Source organism: Entelurus aequoreus, linkage group LG24, assembly GCF_033978785.1.
Source record: "Entelurus aequoreus isolate RoL-2023_Sb linkage group LG24, RoL_Eaeq_v1.1, whole genome shotgun sequence".
Classification (NCBI taxonomy): domain Eukaryota; kingdom Metazoa; phylum Chordata; class Actinopteri; order Syngnathiformes; family Syngnathidae; genus Entelurus; species Entelurus aequoreus.
The window spans coordinates 30089909-30112971 of NC_084754.1; the positions used below are offsets into that span (position 1 = coordinate 30089909).

The 23063-nt window shown below is 36.6% G+C and overlaps 1 protein-coding gene across 2 annotated transcripts in view; it reads left to right on the forward strand.

The window, feature by feature from the left end:
- The window catches only part of cmip (c-Maf inducing protein), a 118928-nt gene extending 99482 nt beyond the window's left edge, over positions 1 to 19446 (forward strand). For both annotated transcript variants that reach the window (XM_062035753.1, XM_062035752.1), the window contains exons 16-21: positions 4714 to 4854; positions 10390 to 10437; positions 10523 to 10669; positions 10749 to 10854; positions 13867 to 13937; positions 15538 to 19446. In XM_062035753.1, coding sequence (XP_061891737.1) covers positions 4714 to 4854; positions 10390 to 10437; positions 10523 to 10669; positions 10749 to 10854; positions 13867 to 13937; positions 15538 to 15591 — 567 coding nt within the window. In that variant the 3' untranslated portion in view covers positions 15592 to 19446. The remainder of the gene's footprint in view (positions 1 to 4713; positions 4855 to 10389; positions 10438 to 10522; positions 10670 to 10748; positions 10855 to 13866; positions 13938 to 15537) is intronic.
- Positions 19447 to 23063: the final 3617 nt, after the last annotated feature.

The window sequence follows — 23063 nt, forward strand, 5'->3', positions numbered from 1 at the left end:
CGTTGTGGTATTTTAGGCTTCATAATGCGCCACACATTTTCAATGGGAGACAGGTCTGGACTACAGGCAGGCCAGTCTAGTACCCGCACTCTTTTACTATGAAGCCACGTTGATGTAACAAATGACTTGGCATTGTCTTGCTGAAATAAGCAGGGGCATCCATGGTAACGTTGCTTGGATGGCAGCATATGTTGCTCCAAAACCTGTATGTACCTTTCAGCATTAATGGCCCCTTCACAGATGTGTAAGTTACCCATGTCTTGGGCACTAATACACCCCCATACCATCACAGATGCTGGCTTTTCAACTTTGCGCCTATAACAATCCGAATGGTTCTTTTCCTCTTTGGTCCGGAGGACACAACGTCCACAGTTTCCAAAAACAATTTGAAATGTGGACTCGTCACACCACAGAACACTTTTCCACTTTGTATCAGTCCATCTTAGATGAGCTCAGGCCCAGCGAAGCCGACGGCGTTTCTGGGTGTTGTTGATAAACGGTTTTCGCCTTGCATAGGAGAGTTTTAACTTGCACTTACAGATGTAGCGACCAACTGTAGTTACTGACAGTGGGTTTCTGAAGTGTTCCTGAGCCCATGTGGTGATATCCTTTACACACTGATGTCGCTTGTTGATGCAGTACAGCCTGAGGGATCGAAGGTCATGGGCTTAGCTGCTTACGTGCAGTGATTTCTCAATCTGAACCCTTTGATGATATTACGGACCGTAGATGGTGAAATCCCTAAATTCCTTGCAATAGCTGGTTGAGAAAGGTATTTCTTAAACTGTTCAACAATTTGCTCACGCATTTGTTGACAAAATGGTGACCCTCGCCCCATCCTTGTTTGTGAATGACTGAGCATTTCATGGAATCTACTTTTATACCCAATCATGGCACCCACCTGTTCCCAATTTGCCTGTTCACCTGTGGGATGTTCCAAATAAGTGTTTGATGAGCATTCCTCAACTATATCAGTATTTATTGCCACCTTTCCCAACTTCTTTGTCACGTGTTGCTTGCATGAAATTCTAAAGTTAATGATTATTTGCACAAAAAAAAATGTTTATCAGTTTGAACATCAAATATGTTGTCTTTGTAGCATATTCAACTGAATATGGGTTGAAAATGATTTGCAAATCATTGTATTCCGTTTATATTTACATCTAACACAATTTCCCAACTCATTTGGAAATGGGGTTTGTACAAGTGGTCTGCTAATAACCAACATTAGTGATCATCTACCAGTTTTCAGTGTCTATGAGTAATGCTATTCGGTAACAATAGAAGAGAAAGTCAAACACAAATACAAACAGACGGAGTAGACATTGACAGAGTAAAAGAAACCACATTTTTGGGTGTAATAATAGATGACAAAATGAACAGGAAATTTCATATAAAAATATCCAACATAACGTGCTAAGAAATACATCAATATTAAATAAAGCCAAATATGTCCTGGACCAAAAATAACTCTATATTCTCTACTGCTCACTAGTGTTACCATAGTTATTTTGTAGAAATATGGGCGAATAATACATAATGTTGGATGCAAAGAACACTCAAACGCTTTATTAATTGAATCCAAAATATTGAAATTCAATGATTTGGTTTATTGGCAAATTTATGCACTAACTCTAAACCTAACCCATGTCCAACAATTTTTCTCAACAAAGGGACTCATTCCATATACACAACAGCAATAACACCGGGGTTAGAATGTGGGTACATTATGGATCCTCCAGCTGGCTGCAGGGGGTGGCAGGGAGACGTCCCTGTCGCTGCTCCACCACCCAGAGATGTTCCGGGATTAAAGGAGCGAAACATCCGTGAAGGGTGGCTCCCGGCTGACGACCCTGCAGCCAGCACCACACAGCACTGTCGGAGGTGCGTCAGGCAGTAATGCCCTGCAAGTGTTAACTTGTGCTTACATCTATCTCAACAAAGGAGGAGAAATATAACCTTTGAGAAAAATCTAACTTTAAAACATTTGTATGCACGTACAACACTTAAAACCTTTAGTATGTATCAGTATCGAATAAAATTGTGGAATTAATTAAGCAAATAAGTCAACCAGAGTACTAATATGATCCAGTTTAAGAAACTGTTTAAACTCCAGATGTTAGATTTGTGTTTGACTTTCTCTTGTACTGTTACCGAGTAGCATTATTTTAGTTTTACTGAGAAATCTGTTTTTGTGAAACCATCTTTTTAATTTGTTAATTTATTCTATTATTTGTATTAGCTTCTGAACGCAGTTGTGTCATCTGCGAATAAAACTAACTTTAAGTCCTTTGGAACTTTACAAATATCGTTTATATAGAGATTAAACATTTTTGGTCCCAGTATTGATCCCTGGGGTATGTCACAAAATATATTTAGCTCTGTTAATGTAAATTATGTTCACCTGACTTCATGTATTGCGTTCTGTTGGTTAAGTAGCTCTTTATCTAGTTCAAGACCAGTCCTCTGATGCCATACTTTTGTAGTTGGTTGATTAAAAATTACGATTAATTTTGTCAAATGCTTTTGTTGAATCTATAAACACTGCTGCTGCACACTGTTTATCATCTATTGCATTGGTAAGTTCCTCTGTTATTTCGATTACCGGTAATGCCATCGTTGTTGAAATGTTAGCTCGGAATCCGTATTGGTACTCTGTGAGTGTTTCTCTTTTATTTATGAATTGGTTGAATCTGTTGTTGAATAATTTGTCAATGATTTTAGAAAATTGTGACAGTAAAGAAACAGGTCTACAATTTGTAAATTGGTGTTTGTCTCCAGTCTTATAAATCGGTAGAAATGTTGCTATTTTAAATGTTTCTGGGAATTTGCCTGTTTGAAATGACAGATTGCTGATATACGTTAGAGCAGGGGTCACCAACGCGGTGCCCGCGGGCACCAGGTAGCCCGTAAGGACCAGATGAGTAGCCCGCTGGCCTGTTCTAAAAATAGCTAAAATAGCAGCACTTACCAGTGAGCTGCCTCTATTTTTTAAATTGTATTTATTTACTAGCAAGCTGGACTCGCTTTGCTCGACATTTTTAATTCTAAGAGAGACAAAACTCAAATAGAATTTGAAAATCCAAGAAAATATTTTAAAGACTTGGTCTTCACTAACTGACAAAGAAACAGATAACAGATTTGGTGTCCAGTTCAAAGTGTGACATGATTTATTTAAAAATTTTAGAGTTGACTTATGTATTTTACATGAGTTATTATTTGTACAAACATGGTGCAAAGTAATTCATGATTTGTTAAAAAATGTTAGTGGCTAGCTAGTTAAAATGGGATATGGTGATTTCACAAGACTGTCTTGGAAGTGATCATTTGAAAATGTTCAATTTGAAAAATGTGCACTTAGAGAAAATATAAAAATAAAGTGTTGCATATTAATAATTATCTGTTTCTATATATATTTATTGTGAGAAATCATTAAGATGATCAGTGTTTCCACAAAGATAAATATCATTAATTATTAATAATAACATAAAGTTAAAGGTAAATTGAGCAAATTGGCTATTTCTAGCAATTTATTTAAGTGTGTATCAAACTGGTAGCCCTTCGCACTAATCAGTAACCAAGAAGTAGCTCTTGGTTTCAAAAAGGTTGGTGACCCCTGCGTTAGAGGTTTTGAAATTTCTTCAATAACTTTGTTTTATTGTTTCCATATCTATTCCATGACAGTCAGTTGAGGTCTTGGATTTACATTTCTTTACAATTTTGATTATTTCTTCTTTTGTTGCGTTTTTGAAGAACATTGAGTTGGCATTCCTGTCTGTTGTTTCATTTGAGTCTTCAACTGACCTATCATGAACATCTGGAATTGTCTGCTCCAGTTTTGTTCCTATATTTACAAAATAGTTGTGAAAGCAAATGTGAATCAAAACTTACTTACGCTAACTATTTATTCGGGAGACCTCTATTATTTATGGATTGAAATTGCGTACAAATCAAGAAAAGGAAGTGAACAAATGTGTTAGTGTTTGCCAAAAAATGTATACAGGTTTGGTTTTTTTAATTGCTATGAAATGGAAAAGGGGTTGCATTAAATAAGTTCTGCTTCTTCCTACTACTTTTCGAACATGTTGTAACGAGAATCTGGAAATATGTGATGTATCATATTGTAACTGTATGCATGTTCGAACCTACACCATAAACCTTACCAGGATGACATAATTTTGGTTTAGTCAAGTATTGTCTTTTTTATTAAACCACTTTTATAACGTGTTTTTTTCTTCTGCCTTGTGTGTTCTCCCTGAACAAAATGCAGTAGTGTCAACTGCAAATAATTTACTTGAAGTTATTTATATATAAAATAAACAACTGCGGTCCTGGCATTGACCTCTGAGGTACACAAGCAACTACATCCAAGCACGATGATTGATGTATGACCTAACACTTTACCCGTTTAAGTAGCTTAATTGTCTTTCGTAATTCACAAGATTAAAATGCATTACTCATGTACATTGATGGCTTTTAGATCTTCCTAATACATTTTTTTATAATGTCAATGGGGATTTCATAATTTGTCCGAGTAATATCATTGTTATTGTCTTATATTATCCTTGTCAAACTCTAGTAATGGTCAGGTAAAACACGTGAAATGAAGACAATCCCAATTTTCTTCTTCTTCCATTGTTATGAACATTTTAAACTTGGCAGACATCTGCACAATTCTAAGTCTCATTCGACCTTAAAATGTTGTGTGTCCAGATTCTATGTCTGATGCTGGAGTACAACATCATCGAGAACAAGGACACCCAGCTGCAGATCATCTCCACCCTGGAGAGCACCCAAGTGGGCCTGCGTATGTACGAACAACTCTGCGACCGACAGCGAGAACTCAAAGAACTGGTGAGTTACTATGGCTTACACACGCAACGACATATTCCCACATACTTCAATACTTTATATGGTTTGTCAAATTAACACTGTACTGTGAGCTAAGCAACAATGGAGTTATAATATCTTGGCCCAAATGTTTGATTGATGCTGCTGCAGAGGAACAAGACGACAAGTTGACATGACCTTCAATGTTTTATATATATATATATATATATATATATATATATGTATATATATATATATATATATATATATATATATATATATATATATATATATATATATATATATACAGTGGGGCAAAAAAGTATTTTGTCAGCCACCCATTGATTGTCAATGGGTGGCTGACTAAATACTTTTTTGCCCCACTGTATATATATATATATATATATATATATATATATATATATATATATATATATATATACTGTATATATAAATATACAGTACAGGCCAAAGGTTTGGACACATCTTCTCATTCACAACACAACTGATGGTCCCAACCCCCTTGATAAAGCAATAAATACCACTAATCAACCCTGATAAGGTACACCTGTGAAGTGAAAACAATTTAGGGTGACTACTCATCGAGAGAAAGAAAAGAGTGTGCAAAACAGTAATAAGAGCAAAGGGTGGCTATTTTGAAGAAAGTAGAATATAAATCAGGTTTTTAGTTATTTCACCTTTTTTTGTTAAGTACATAACTCCACATGTGTTCATTCGTAGTTTTGATGCCTTCAGTGACAATCTACAATGTAAATAGTCATGAAAATAAAGAAAACGCATTGAATGAGGTGTGTCCAAACTTTTGGCCTGTACTGTATATGTTATAGGTGACAAAGATTACTATTATTAGTCTGACGTGTAATATTATTAATTATCAACATTCCATCTTTCTCCTTTTACATTATGCCTTTTTACTTTCTTTTCTCCTCATTTTTGTGGTTTGATTTTATTTCTATTTTGTGCAACAACAAAAAAATGAGCCACACACTGGGACACTCCTGATCTAGAGGCTTAGAAGTTTCGCATGAGGTATAGCTGAGTTAAACACAGCAGTTAGACACTAACTTCACTTTATTAATGAATCATTATGGAAACTTCTACTGTTGTTTGCACATGTGTTTGATAGAGGAGGCTGCTATTGTCAGTGTTGTTGACACTTTACCAAGCTATGCAAACACTTTAGCTTACTGTCTCTCACTTCCTGCTTTTTATTTTGTGCACTATATGCACGTATCGATTTTCAATGCCTCTTCACACAATGCCTTGAGTTGCCTAATGTTTGCCAGTGAGGCTGCTGATTGAGGGATTAGCCAACTATATTCCTTTTGGTTTGGATTAGATTGTTTAGATCAGGGGTGCCCACACTTTTCTGAAGGCAAGCTACTTTTCAATTGATCAAGTCGTGGGGATTTACCTCATTCATATATATAATTTACATTTACTTATTTATGAAATATATGTTTTTGTTAACAAGTTAAAGGTGTTTAATGATAATGCAAGCATGTTTAACACATATAGTTAATATTGTTAACAAGTTAAAGGTGTTTAAAGATAATACAAGCATGTTTAACACATATAGTTAATGTTAACAAGTTAAAGGTGTTTAATGATAATACAAGCATGTTTAATACAGTACAGCACAAACTTCATTATCTTCCACACGCCTTTTTATCTAAACTTTAGATAAAAAGGCTTGTGGAAGATAATGAAGTTTGAGTTGAGTTGAGTTGAGTTTGAGTTTATTTCGAACATGCAAGCATACAACATGATACATCACAATTTACAGTTTCTCTTTTCAACATGTTCGAAAAGGAGTAGGAAGAAGCAGAGCTTATTTAATCCTACCCCTTTTCTTTACATAACAGTTGCAAAACGTTTTGTTCACTTCCTGTTCACAATTTTTTCACAATAAACTCCATAAGTAATCACAATAAAAATAAATACATAAATAATAGTAAGAATTTAATAATAATAATTGGTGAAGTAAGTCATATTTCATATGATGAGATAAGTAAGATTACTTTAAGAATGAATAAATGGATGGATGAAATAAATTGAGAATGTTTGTCATGGTTCTTCTTCTTTGTACTTTGTAAACACTTTAAGTTTGAAGAGTTTCTTGAAGTGTATCATATTAGTACATTGTTTGATTGCTTTGCTTAATCCATTCCATAATTTAATTCCACATACTGATATACTGAAGGTCTTAAGTGTTGTACGTGCAAACAAATGTTTTAAATTACGTTTTTCTCTAAGATTATATTTCTCCTCTTTTTTAAAAAGAATTGTTGTATATTCTTGGGTAGCAGGTTATAGTTTGCTTTGTGCATAATTTTAGCTGTTTGCAAATTCACTATGTCGTGGAATTTCAGTATTTTTGATTCAATAAATAAAGGGTTTGTATGTTCTCTATATCCAACATTATGTATTATTCTAACTGATCTTTTTTGTAACACCGTTAATGAATGAAGTGTACTTTTGTAATTATTTCCCCATATTTCTACACAGTAGCTCAGATATGGTAACACTAGTGAGCAGTAGAGAATATGAAGGGAATTTTGGTCTAGAACATGTTTTGCTTTATTCATAATTGACGTGTTTCTTGCAACTTTATGTTGTATATTTTTTACGTGAGATTTCCAGTTCAATTTATCATCAATCATTATACCTAGAAATTTGGTTTCATTTACTCTTTCAATTTCTATTCCGTCTATTTGTATTTGTGTTTGACTTTCTCTTCTACTGTTACCAAATAGCATTATTTTAGTTTTACTAAGATTCAACGATAGTCTGTTTTTGTCAAACCATCTTTTTAATTTGTTAATTTCTTCTGTTATTATTTGTATTATCTCCTGTGTGTTCTCTCCTGAACAAAACGCTGTTGTATCATCCGCAAATAATAACTTTAAATCTTTTGTAACTTTACAAATGTCATTTATATAGAGATTGAATAATTTAGGTCCTAGTATTGATCCCTGAGGTACACCACAGGATATATTTAGCGTTGTAGACGTGTGTTCGCCTAGCTTCACGTATTGTTTCCTGTTCGTTAGATAACTTCTTATCCAGTTTAAGACTAACCCTCTGATGCCATTTGGTTCTAGTTTTTTTATTAAAATATTGTGATTAATTGTGTAAAATGCTTTAGTTAGATCCATAAAAACCGCTGCCGCACATTTTTTACTATCTATTGCATTGGTAATTTCTTCTGTAATTTCAATTAAAGCCATTGAAGTTGAAACATTAGCTCTGTATCCATATTGGTTCTCTTCGAGTATTCTATTTTTATTTATTAAACTTTCTAATCTGTTATTGAACAGTTTTTCAATGATTTTAGAAAATTGTGGAAGTAGAGAAACAGGTCTATAATTTGTAAATTGATGTTTGTCTCCAGTCTTATAAATTGGTGCAACTTTAGCTATTTTCATTTTGTTTGGAAATGTACCTGTTTGAAATGATAGGTTACTAATATACATTAATGGTCCTGAGATCTCTTCAATAACCTTTTTTATCGTTTCCATATCAATTCCGTTACAATCAGTTGAAGTCTTAGATTTACATTTTTTTGCGATTGTAACTATTTCCTCCTGTGTCACATTACTGAGGAACATGGAGTTGGGATTTCGCTCTATGGTATCATTATAGTCCTCGATTGGAACTGGGTCTGGAATCCTTTCTTCCAATTTTGGTCCAATATTTACAAAATAATTATTGAAGCTTTCAACAACTTCCTTTATGTTGTCATTTTTTTTATTTTCATCTAAGAAGTATTGAGGGTAGTCCCTCTTAGTTCCATTTTTAATAATGCTATTGAGGATGCCCCATGTTGCTCTCATATTATTTTTGTTCCTGTCCAATAATTCACTGTAATGTTCTTTTCTACATGATCGTAGTATGTCTGTTAACTTGTTTTTATACTTTTTGTACTTAATTTCTGCCTCTATAGTTCTTTGTGCTATACATTTTCTATATAGTGTATTCTTCTTCTTACAAGCATTTTTTAATCCTTTTGTCATCCATGGTTGATTATTCTTTCTCTGCTTGTTACTGAGTTGTATCCATGGACAATGTTTGTCATAACGTATTATGAACTTGTTTAAGAAATGTTCATATGCTTCATCAACCTCTTTTTCATTATACACATTGTCCCAATCTTGCTTTTGTAGCTCAATTTTGAAGGCAGTCCTCCTCTTCTCTGTGCATAGTCTTCGAAATGTCCTTTTGTCTTCCATGTTCTCTTTGTAGTTTCCATCATGTATTGTAAAAACTGGCGATCACTAACGTCGGTTATAAGTAGACCACTTGTAGTGTTATTATCAAAATCATTGGTAAAAATATTATCAATAAGCGTGGCAACGTGTCCTGTGATTCTGCTTGGCTTTATGATTTTAGGATATAGACTGATGCTGTACATTGTATCAATAGACTTTTGCTTGTTGGGGTTCAATAAGTCAATATTAAAGTCACCACATAAGAACATTATTCTTTGACCATTGTCCATGTAAGTTGCCTTGATCCATTCTTCAAATGTTTCTATACTTGACTTAGGTGATCTATATATACAACTGATGAATATGTTTTAGCTTTTTTCCTGACATATTTCAATGGTTGTACATTCTAAGATATTATCTATAGCAAATGACATGTTTTTTACCACTTTGTAGTTCAGGTTCTTCATCACGTACACAGCTACTCCTCCTCCATTTTTGTTGGTTCTGTTGATGTAGTTTAGCTCATATCCCTCCAGATCAAAATCTATTCCTTTTTTATCATCAATCCATGTTTCTGTGACAGCAATCACTTTGAAGGGTTCGTTGATGTGTTCCAAAAAGTTCTTAATGTTGTTGTAATTTGCATACAAGCTTCTACTATTAAAATGAATAATTGACCATTTGTTATCACATTCAATGTTGCTATTATATTGATCATCTGTATAATAAAAACAACTATTACTGATGTGGGAGAAAAAATTAGTTTGTGCTTTCATTTGATATGGAGATGGGAAAGCCCTGCCGCATGGTGTATTAGCTGACTTTAAAATGATCTGGTGCCTTTTTTTGAGTGGAGATTTGTCAAACATATCTCAGAAAATGTTAGAAGATGACATTTTGTACCATTGCAAAGAGCCACCTTGTTACTGACACTACACTACCATTACTACTGAATCTGCATGTTCCACAGGTTACAAAGTACCAGTCCAGACACGACTATTGATTTCAGTGTAAACCTTATATGTGCCTTAAAGTATTGCATATGATTGTGTAGCGTTGTACAATGTTATTGTTGGGTGTATATTGAAGCAATAATGATAATGTGATTGGTAGAAAGTTAAAAACTAGCCTTATAACTACAAATGTTGTATTGGTGAATGGTGTGTTTTAACTTGAAATAACATTAGGAGGTGACAAAAGACTTTAAGACAAATAGTACATTACATGCATTTCCTTGCATGTAGGTGCTCACACTCCCCATCTGCTGTCTGAAAATGTTACTGCAAGGCCATTAGCACTGACGCCATCTTTTTTTCTGTCTTCTCAGCAAAGAAAAGGAGGCCCCACCCGCCTGACTCTTCCTTCCAAGTCCACGGTGAGATAACAGTGACGTCGCTAGACATATACACTCAGTATTCAAATGTGCATCGTGGTTAATTAACACACTACTTATGTTTTAGGATGCGGATCTTGCTCGCCTGTTGAGTTCAGGTTCTTTTGGGAACCTGGAGAATCTCAGCCTGGCCTTCACCAACGTCACCAGTGCCTGTGCCGAGCAGCTCATCAAGCTGCCTTCGCTTAAACAGCTTAACCTGTGGTCCACTCAGGTATACATAAGGACAAAACAACATGCTATCATAAAGTGCAAATAGTGTCGGATCCAAGCGATATCATTCTTTTCCACAGTTTGGAGATGCAGGATTGCGGTTGTTATCAGAGCACTTGGCCTGTCTTCAAGTGCTGAACCTGTGTGAGACCCCCGTCACTGATGCTGGTTTACTGGCTCTCAGCTGTAAGAAAACACATGTTCATTTACAAAAGTCATGCTCTTACTGTATGTAGGAGTGTGATGGTATTCATAATTGGGTAGGGCACAGACAGAGGCGTACAGAGTTCAAACATGGTACAGATTAAGGGACAGAAAATGAAATGACCTCACTTTATAGTCATGCGCCTACTCAGTAAACAAATATACTGCAGTCAACCTTTGCCTAGCTGGAGTCACAGCTAGTGATAGTGCCAAAGAGAAGCCAGAGCTTAAAAACCCTCCTACCGTTGTCAAAGTTTCCTGTTTGGCATAGATTTGCCTTCTTGGTCAAATACGTAAACGGACAAAGTTAATAAGAAGACAGCAATGTGCTGCCGTTGTTCAGTAGAGATGGGGAACAGTGCTGCACTACAGCCAATAATGTTATAAATCAAACGTTTTACTTGTGTGCTTTGTTGCATTTTCCTAAAGAAAATACATAATAATAATATATTATTTATTTTATTTGATAATTAGATCCATTAGAATATTACCTGACAGCACTTAAATATTTTTTTAACTGTTGAAACAAAAACTGAGCAGTTTTACGTATTGAATTTTTTTTCCCTTAGGCCCCTTCTACACTAAGCCAGATAAGGTTATCCAGGGTAAATCCCACCTAACCTTATCCTTGTCCACACACAACAATGCCACCGTTTAAGACCCCTTTCGTCGCAACGCAACTAAGTACGCATGCGTGGAAAAATGCGTCACCTCTGACCTGGAAGTGTATCCTTACCCTGTGTTTCAATGTAGACTATTGCCACATTTCTTTTAACAGTAAACCTTGCTTGCCTCACCATCAGCAGCTGTTAGACTGGCCCTATTGTAGTGAATCACACCTGAGCCATCATACATGAATCATATCTTTAATTGACGTTTGAAAGTAAACAATGTGATAAAGAACATTTTACAACAACAGGACACTGCTTGTAGGCTGAAATTGGCGGTCATATTTGATGGCCGCAACCACTTCATGGCTTCACAATGGCTTCACAATAGTTATGGAGTACAAAATTAGACGTTGCGTAATCGCTCGACATACATCGCGGACAATAACTGACGGTCTGCTTTGCCAGTCCAAATGCATTCGCTATTTTTCGTGGTCTTCCCTTGTCCACGGGAGCCCGCATTGTCGTCGCTCCTTCGACAGATGGACAAAGTTTTTCACTAAGTAGAATCACAGCTGACCTGGACATTCGAAGGTTCTCTTGCCGTTCCTCTGACACAACACACTCGGTGACAAACATATTCCACCAGGCTGCCGTTCTTCCAGGGCTTATCCAAAATCGTCGCTCAACATTGCTAAGTTGCCATCTGAGATGTGTTGTATCCGAAATAGCTGCTTTGGCCCGTTTCCTTCTCTTAAAGTATTGATGTGTGATTTTCACAAGTGTCTGTACATGTACAAGAAGGAGAAGAACAGGCATGTCTGGATGACTCGCCTCCATCTTTCTAGTGGTTGCAGCCGAGTTACCGAACGGGTTGTTATGAAGCTGGGGCGCGGTCTTCTGGCGTCACTTCCTCTCCGAACTCAGTTTGTAAACAATCAATGAGTCCATACAGAGCTAAGAGCCGCAGATTCAAGAAATAGACGGCGCACTTACCCGTGTAAAAAATTGGCAGAGGAGGGGAACCGTAAATGATGGTTTAGTGTGGCTGAAACAAGGCTTAGGCTAAATAATTATTCGTTTAAGGGGTTTTCCAGCTGAAAGTAGACATAGCCTTAATGTAGCAAAAATGAACTGTAACATTAAAACCATACTTGCCAACCCTCCCGTTTTTAGCGGGAGAATCCCGATATTCAGCGCCTCTCCCGACAACCTCCCGACAGAGATTTTCTCCCGACAAACTCCCTGTATTCAGCCGGAGCTGGAGGCCACGCCCCCCCAAAAAAAAGTCTGCCGCAGCTGCGATTGGACCTGACCAGCCTCCGGGTACAAGTACTGGAGTACCAATTGCTTGCCAGGGAATATCTTCCCCAGGAAGCAAGGATTGACCGGTTTTGGGCCATGCTAGGGAGAGATGGAAGATTCCACACTCTCGTGCATTTGATGAAAGCACTTTTGTGCATGCCACACAGCAATGCATCATCAGAGAGGGTGTTCCGCATGGTTAGAAAAATAGTGACAGAGAATAGAAAGAGGATGGACAATTCAACCCTTAACAAAGCATTGTACTTTCAAGTACAACAATGAGTAGATGAGTGTTGTGTGTGTGTGTATATGTGTAAATAAATGAACGCTAAAATTCAAGTATTTCTTTTATTTATATATATAATAAAATAAAATAAAAAAATAAATATATATATATATATATATATATATATATATATATATATATATATATATATATATATATATATATATATATATATATATATATATATATATATATATAGCTAGAATTCACTGAAAGTCAAGTATTTATATATATATATATATATATATATGTATATATATATATATATATATATATATATATATATATATATATATATATATATATATATATATATATATATATATATATGAAATACTTGAGTTGGTGAATTCTAGCTGTAAATATACTCTCCTCTTAACCACGCCCCCCGCCCCAACCACGGCCCCCCACCTCCCGATATTGGAGGTCTCAAGGTTGGCAAGTATGTTAAAACCGACATACTTACATCATGATGATTGTGGTATAGTATTGTATGGTGTACCGTTAGACCCCTACTACTACATTAAATCAGGGGTGTCCAAACTTGAAATTTCATGCATAAAGATGATTAAACAAATTTAATGTACATGCTAAGAATGCTGAGCTACTTAAAAAAAATTGTATCTTAGTTATTGCGTTATAGGTGACCAATAGGCCAATAAAAAAAAACTATCTCCGGGCTGAAAATGGCCCATCGGTCATACTTTGGACACCCCGGCATCAAATGGTTATATTGTGAGATTGTTTTATTTTGTTATAAACATTGTGCACATTTTGTGTGACTGCTTGTTTCAGCCATGAAGAGTTTGTGTAGTCTGAACATGAACAGCACCAAGCTTACAGCTGACACCTACGAGGACCTCAAGGTAACTGCAAGACACAGACGCTGATATTAAAGACAAAATGTGTCATTTGGATTTACATGGGGGGTTAGCCATCTCTGTTTAAATGTTTGCATGTCCATAGGTGTGAATGTTGTCTATGTATCTATCTATAAATACGAAGGTCCTGGGTTCGATCCCGGGCTCTGGGTCTTTCTATGTAGAGTTTGCATGTTCTCCCCGTGACTGCGTGAGTTCCCTCCGGGTACTCCGGCTTCCTCCCACTTCCAAAAACACGCACTTGGGGATAGGTTGATTTGCAACACTAAATTGGCTCTAGTGTGTGAATGTGAGTGTGAATGTTGTCTGTCTATCTGTGTTGGCCCTGTAATGAGGTGGCAACTTGTCAAGGGTGTACTCCGCCTTCCACCCGAATGCAGCTGAGATAGGCTCCAGCGACCCCGAGAGGAACAAGTGGTAGAAAATGGATGGATGGATGTATATATACAGTACAGGCCAAAGGTTTGGACACATCTTCTCATTCAATGCGTTTTTTTTATTTTCATGACTATTTACATTGTAGATCAGGGGTCGGGAAGCTTTTTGGCTGAGAAAGCCATGAAAGCCAAATATTTTAAAATGTATTTCCGTGAGAGCCATATAATATTCTTTAACTCTGAATACAACTAAGTGTGTGCATTTTTAAGTAAGACCAACATTTTTAGAGTATAATAAGTCTCTTTCTTTTTAATAACATTGTTATTCTGAAGGTAACCAATAATAAATCAAATACTTCTTACCATTAATGCTGCATGGTTTTGCTGATGGCTTTGTAGTCTGGTTGATACGTGGTTATTTTTAACACTGTGATGACCAGCGGAATTATTCATTACTTATCGTGTTAAGCAATGTCAGCTAGGATTTATCTGAGAGCCAGATGCAGTCATCAAAAGAGCCACATCTGGCTCTAGAGCCATAGGTTCCCTACCCCTGTTGTAGATTGTCAGTGAAGGCATCAAAACTATGATGTGGAGTTATGTACTTAACAAAAAAGGTGAAATAACTGAAAACATGTTTTATATTCTAGTTTCTTCAAAATAGCCACCCATTGCTCTGATTACTGCTTTGCACACTCTTGGCATTCTCTCAATGAGCTTCAAGAGGTAGTCACCTGAAATGGTTTTCACTTCGCAGGCGTGCCTTATCAGGGTTGATCAGTGGAATTTCTTGCTTTATCAATGGGGGACCATCAGTTGTGTTGTGAATGAGAAGGTGTGTCCAAACTTTTGGCCTGTACTGTGTTTACATACATACATATATATACGTGCGTGTATGGGTGTGTGTGTCCTGTGATTTGCTGGTGATCAGTCATCTGGGGTTGGCTCCAGCTTACCTGTGACCCCAGTGATGACCACTGGTATAGAAAATGTTTCCTTTCTATGTATTATTATATTAGTTATTTTTTGTTCATACTGATATTATTGATTAGCATGGAACAAAATGTGGTTAAGCAGCTTAACATGTAGAAAGACACAATGTCCCGCGCACACTTTGTTTCTTTTGCAACAAATTGTCTGACCTCAAGTCGGCTGTATGAGTTTGAGTGGGTTTATTGATTACCTCACGTTATATTTTTCCTTTACAGGCCAAACTGCCCAACCTAAAAGATGTGGATGTTCGGTACACAGAAGCCTGGTGATGGACCCCCCTCACATAGCACGTACGGGTAACCAGACTCTCACTAGAACTGAAAGCAGGTTATGTTCGCCAGGTGTTTGTCGCCATCATCAAAGCAGGATCTCGGACACCAATCATCACACAGGGAGAAACGGCTTGCTTTTGAAGTGTAAACCTCCCATTTTCTTAAAGTAAGAAAGCTTTATGGACCTTGTCGCTCCCCTTCTCACTGTTGCCGATGTATAACGGACCTTTTTTGCTAATTTGACGAGACGACGTTTAAGGACCTTGTAACAAAAGATATAATTTTAGCTCCATCGTCCAACTGTTTTTATCTATCTCGTGATGAAGCGCTTACATTCCAGCTCTTCTCCACTCTGATCTAAGATGTAGCGATCCAATCAATTCGACCTTGCACCCTTCAATTCAAGTCCGACTTTGTTTGGGGAACGGTGCTGCCTTTTTTTTTCCTGTTCCGTATCTACAGAGACACACGCAGACACACACAAAAACGGTCTGTACCTGCTTAAATGAACATATTTTTCCAGGCCTTCTGCGCTTTCATATATTGTGTGTTTATATGTAGATGAATGTCAGTAATGACATTTGAGAATGATCTTTGTAGGAGAACTGAACAGTGACAGCAAAATCTGCCCCTTTTTAAGTTGTTAGTGTACATTCTGATTCATATTTAGTAGGACTTCTGTGTAGCAGTAGCTGGGTGGTCTGGGACTGCCTCTTATTTATAAGCCTCTAATACTCTGTTGGATGTAATCCTGGCGGGGAAGATGTACACAGACTCTGTTCTTTCTTTGCTTCTTTTGGACACTTCACACACAAAGCCAACCTCTCTGTACTTTGCTACTATGCTATGGTGGTCGCATGGACTTGTTCATGTCCACCTCGAAACCAGCTAAGAGTTTGTGTGCTTTGTATTTTGGCCCTACACGGAGAAAAGGGACACTCGCCAAACATCAAACCTGATTTTGTTGCATCAAGCCAACACAAGTGTCTGACATCTTGTGTACGTTGGAAGTCTTGTGACCGCTGACTCTTTCCTGTGTTGTATTTCATCATTTCTAATCAAAATGTCGAGACACAACTCATGTATATATTATAAATGTGGGCTATCAAAGAAAAACTGTTTTTTTCTCCATCAACATTCCCTCATTTAAATGTAGTAACCGCCCTGACGCACTGAAGCCAGTCAGGTTAACCTGCTTCTCACACCCATTTTGCTCTATATGACCTTTTTCATTTGGTTTGTGCCACCTGCAGAAAGCTCCAGGTTGTCGAAGCCGTCCACTGCGAGATATTTACTTTCCTATTTATTGGCTGCCCCGCGGTTTTCTGTTTGGTCAGTAGATTTCGGGCAATTTCTGGGACTGGGTCAAAATTTAGGACCTGGTGATAATTTTCATATCCTGTATAATGTACATAGAATTGTATATAGTCTCTCTTTTACTATGTTTAAGCCCTTTTTCTTTGTCATCTTCTTTTCTGTACTGGTTTTTGTCCTCCTCTCATTGGTAGGCCCATGTTGCCTTGGTTTTTTGCAAAGTGTGTGTGTGTGTGGTCGTTTTGTTGTTTCACACAAAGTGCACTGTAATCTAAAGGATGTGTTTTAAGGCATACTATTTTTTAGCTTTATTGATTTGATGATTACATGAATTAGACGTGTCGGTTGTGTTTTGTTGGTATTGTTTTTCAGGTTTATTTTGTATGTCTCTAATATTTTACTGGTGGTTTGAAACCGTGATTTAAAGGGCCTGATCACTATCTGAATGGAAAAATCTGGTTTCCAGGAGCCGCTCGTAAGATCTTGTCATAATTGGTACAGTCAAGCTGAGACTGTACTTACTCATTTGTACTATTAGCTGAGACTTGACAAAACACGATGACCACTCTATTTATTAAAAGCATTTCCTTCAACAAAAGTGCTGTAAAACTGCTGCCCGACTATTTCAGGAGCTCCATCTTCAATGGCCAAATGTCCTTCAATTGCTGTACTTGTGTTTACAATTTCATGTTTTGTCTTGATTGATAACCACTGTCACATTTGTACGCTACATGTGGACCTATTATTCATTTTGAACAACTAGAAAATAGAGAGCTGATTGGTGCAAATCTATGACAAAATCTCAGGAAATGCATGGAGGAAATAAAAGTACAGTGGTACCTCAACTTAGGAGCTTAATGGGTTCTGTGACAGACCTCTTTACTCAAAACTCTTGTATCTGCTTGCCCCTCTCGAACATCACAATTTTAAGATCTAACATGACTTTTGGAGAATTAATACTGTATAAAAAGTTCAATATAATGTACTACTAACAATTACAATAGTTTTATGAAGTAATGTAATAATAATGTACAACATTTACCTTGGAGAGTAGACTTCTACGGTATCTCCTTCTAGCCACCTTTCTGTCAAACACCATCAGCAGCTGTTTCTGTCAAACACACCATCAGCAGCTGTTTCATATTTTCATGGATACATGTCTACCGCTTAGATATTATTTTAACATTCTTGGTTGGCGTTAGACTCATTTTGCTTCAGTAGGGTGCAGACTAGCACTGCTAAGCTCAAATTACTTTGCCAAGATGGCGACACGCTCAGTCATGTTTTTGATGATTTGTTTTTTTTTTTAATCGATTAATACCATCTACTTCTTTTGCTCAACACTGTCCTTCACACTCAATGTTTTCCTTCCCATTGTTGAAAAACAAAGTTGTGTCGATCTAATGCTAACGAGTAAGATCAGACGTTTAGATCGGCTCTTAAAGGCTTCACTGTGACATTTGCTATGCCAACTAATGGAGGGGATGCTTGTACTCAGTTGTTTGCTTGCAACTTAAAGCATAGCAATTAGCCAAAAGACAGCTCTTATCTCAAAACACTAAGCGCCTGATTTACTAAAATCCTAATACCGCGCACTAGACAAAACGGGCAATCTATAAAATAGCGTGTACTATTCGTGGGTGTGTTGTGTGTGATTTACTAACACTGCGTGTGCAATTGCAAAGTGGTGCAGACCGCCTTCTTTGATAACATGTACTAGAGGTGGGGGAAATGATAGATTTTTTTTTTATGCATCGCCATTCAGACATGGACGATTATAAAATCGATTAGTATACATCAATAATTGATAACCGATTTATTTTATTGTAAATAAAGTAACGCAGACATTTCTGACTGCAAAGATCCACCTCACCGAGAGATCCGACCAGCTCCATTACTATCGGGCTCTTAAGGTCCAGTTTTGCTCACATATCAATGAAGTGAATAAAAGTGATGGAAATTTCTTATTACAAATGCACTGTTTTTAAAAGTTGCAAGTGGTAAACGCTTATTTAGTGAAACCTAAAGAAATGTAAAACTGTGTCAATACACGTAGATTAGAAACGCATCAATAATCAATTTTTAATCGCATCGTAGCTCCTGAATCGGAATCGTAACAGAATCGTGAGGTGGCCAAAGAGTCCCCCCTCTAGCATGTACTATACAGGGCATCACCACGGATACACTCTCATTTACTGCACATTCATGTTATCAGGCTGCTACAGCACCTGCAGCGTTTTGCTGTGTTTTTAAACAAGCATGAGATATGTGCACTTTAGAAGCAGTCTTGTGGTGTATTTACTGTACACTGGCACCACTTGTTTTTTTGTTTTTTTTTACAGCTGAAGGTGCGGTCATTAGGGAGAGGCTGCACATTGCTCTGCTCAAAATGCAAAAAAATTATACTTAAATCTAGAGATGTCCGATAATAACGGCCTGCCTATATTATCGGCCGATAAATGCTTAAAATGTAATATCGGAAATTATCGGTATCATTTTTTTTTTATTATCAGTATTGGGTTTTTTTTTTTAAATTAAATCAACATAAAAAACACAAGATACACTTACAATTAGTGCACCAACCCAAAAAACCTCCCTCCCCCCATTTACACTCAATTCACACAAAAGGGTTGTTTCTTTCTGTTATTAATATTCTGGTTCCTACATTATATATCAATATAGATCAATACAGTCTGCAAGGAATACAGTCCGTAAGCACACATGATTGTGCGTGCTGCTGGTCCACTAATAGTACTATCCTTTAACAGTTAATTTTACTCATTTTCATTAATTACTAGTTTCTATAACTGTTTTTATATTGTTTTACTTTTGTATTCAAGAAAATGTTTTTAATGTATTTATCTTATTTTATAATTTTTTTAAAAAAGGACCTTATCTTCACCATACCTGGTTGTCCAAATTAGGCATAATAATGTGTTAATTCCACGACTGTATATATCGGTATCGGTTGATATCGGAATCGGTAATTAAGAGTTGGACAATATCGGAATATCAGATATCGTCAAAAAGCCATTATCGGACATCCCTACTTAAATCCTTTAATATTAAAATATATATTCTGTGAAAAAAACGGCAAAACGTGTGAATTGAATTAGTTGTAATCAGCTTCTGAAGTCCTCATAGCTGCTCTAGAAATTAAAATATGGTATATCTAAATAATTGTTTAATGTACAAACGTATATATATATTTTATTTATTTATTTATATTTGTAATAATTATTTTCCAAAAATAACACCAGCCTAAAGATATAACAAACAGAGGAAAAACAAAACACACAAGACAAAGCAAATAAAACCAAACAAAACAAAACAATCCCCCCCCCCACCCCCCACACTCACACACGCATTCACACATCCATTGAGAGAAGCTTACATGAACTAGAGAAAATCCAAAATGAAAAGAAAAGAAAATAATAACAACAAAAAAAGGTAATAATAATAACAATAATTCATACATTAACCATCTGACCAGCACAGATCCTGCAGCTGTGTATGGAACTGTATTTTCACGTCCTTCCGACACCTGCTGAATAAAACACGCAAAATAATGCTTGCAAAACAGTGGTGAGGGTTGATAAATCACATTGCGTGTGCTAAATAAATATAATTGCATTTTATCCTCCCAGTATTGCTTGTATTCCATCACGGGACTTCTTCCTGGAAGTGAAAAACAGTCATGGTCAACCAAGCCAAGCTTGCTGTTGTGTAGCAAACAGAGTGCGAACTATCTGAGTACACAAGGGGACTAGATCTTCCTGCAAAAAAGCAGATACAAGCGAAAAATCTAAAGAAGATTTGTCAAGGGATATCAAGGATTATCCGTTGGAGGAGTTCCGAGACATGTCCAACTGTCTGGTGCTATAGACATAATTCTACACTAGAAACTTGAAAACGCACGGAGGTCTACAACTCCTTTGTGTGTGGCTGAGTCAAGGAAATTGATATCAAGACTCTACCAGATATATATGCATCGCACGCAAAAGTGCGTTCAACTTTGCGTCCATGTAAACAAACAGCGACTACGAGCAGTCGACAACTGACACCCGTGACTGCATTTCTATTTAACAAACTAACAATTACTGAAGCATCGCCATATTAAATTTTTGTTCTGTTATATGTACTCTGAGACATTTGTGTACAAAACAAACAAGATGGGAGACGTAAAAGTACCTTTCCTGACAAAGTAACATTGACCCTGACTTTCCGTTTTCTGTTTGTTAAAAATAAAGATAAAACAACATCAAGATATACTTCAATGGGAAACACTAAAGGAGTGAAGTATATTAAAAATGTATCAAACTAACCTTTAACAAAGGGGTCACTGCAAACCTCTGCGTTTTTTGGACTGGGGTGTCTGCCACTTTGTCGTTGTTATTTCATAAAATCCTGCACTCTTTCGCCCATCTTGATTACCTTTCGAGGAACTCTGAAGAAACGTTTATCCTTTCCGTGATTTGAATGGTTCGTACAGCTGAAAACGACACAAGTCTTGGGCATTTTTCTTGGGAGAAAGGCTAAATGGCGCCTAGTACCAATTGAGAAGAGACGCTGACTTGACCACCGCGCATATTTAATGAGCCGGACAGGACGTCATCATCAGCATATATTTTGCATATTAATGAAGACAGAGACGCAAAATGTATTGCACCCCTTTTTCTGCTCACGTAATCCACTTTGCACACGTTTAGTAGATCAGCTTCGCGCATGCTATCAAGTTTGCACGTGTTTTAGTGCACGCAAACCTTTAGTAAATCAGGCCCTAAGTTAGGACACTCTTAAGTTGAGGTACTACTGTACAGCCAAAATCCACAGCGGTCCGCACAGAGTTTATGTCAGTTTGATTTGTTTTTGCACACATGTTTTGTAACAACCAACAATTTCACCGACGCTGGTTGACAGATCTTGATGTGTTTGGAAAATGTCAAGCTGCCTTTGTTTTTTTTGCAAAGAGAATCAAGCAGAATGCAGCTTTCTTTTAGGCAAAGTTCTGCCTGGGAGCCATTTTCTGTTCAGCAGGTTTTATTTTTTTAAATGGCCCTAAACATATTCTAAACAATAGAATTAAAGTGGTATATTGTTAAATACTACACTCATTTGCTATGTCACCTATGTTCTGAATTGCTCAGATAGCAAAACGTGGACATTTCTTTAAGATTTAGCTTCTTTAATGTATAAAATGTGGCAAACATGACTCCGGCATCCTTCAGTGGACAAAGTTTGGACACCCCTGTATTAGACGTAATAGAGAAACAGCAATTTATTTATGTCTCACAAAGAATTGACAACTTTTCTCGATCCTAATTGAGCCACTTGTTCATGTTATGGGTGGACTACAGGTGCCTATGTTTTTTTCCTATTTCTGTATGTGCGGCTTTCCTCCTTTCGCTGTTGTGTTCACCCCTCTCTTGCTTTCTCAGCCATCACATGTTGAACTCACCACAAAGAATCATTTAAAAAAAAAAATCATACAATTTAAGGAGCAAAGTCAGATTTGACAAATCTGACTGACTGAAACAGGAAAAAAAAAAAATCTCATTATCCCTTACTATATTTATTTATTTTTTGGCAGCTGTAAAGGGTGCCCATCTTGTTTGTCCTTCATTTTTGGTCTTTCTCAGCATTGATCTGCTTCTACTGCTGGGTTGTTATTATTATTATTGTTATTATTATTGCTGCTGCTAATGTTCTGTGGCTGTAATAAAACAAAAATGATCTTCAAGGTGATGTGAAATAATTTTAAACAGAAATAAATTGTCTGTGAATATGTTCCAGTTGTCTGTGTTTTTTTTATCTGTTGCATTACAAATTTCTCCATAAGAAACAATGAAAATATGCCGAATGGTTTCCAGCCTCGACAAAAGTCCATATTTTGATGGTTTGTACATTTAGAATATAATATAGGGTGCTATACAGTACTGTACATTAAACAAACATAGCAAGGAGGTGACGAATTAACTACTGACAAGCCAAAACAACGATGACGACAAGCTGCTGTCGTGTTTGCGCTGCTCTGGTGTTCTCACAAACAATCAGAAATCACGAAACTCCTTAACTTTAACAACCATATTGTTACAATAATAAAAAAGCAAAATCCATGTGCAGTGCATAAAGTTGTTTCTGATTAACATGGGCAA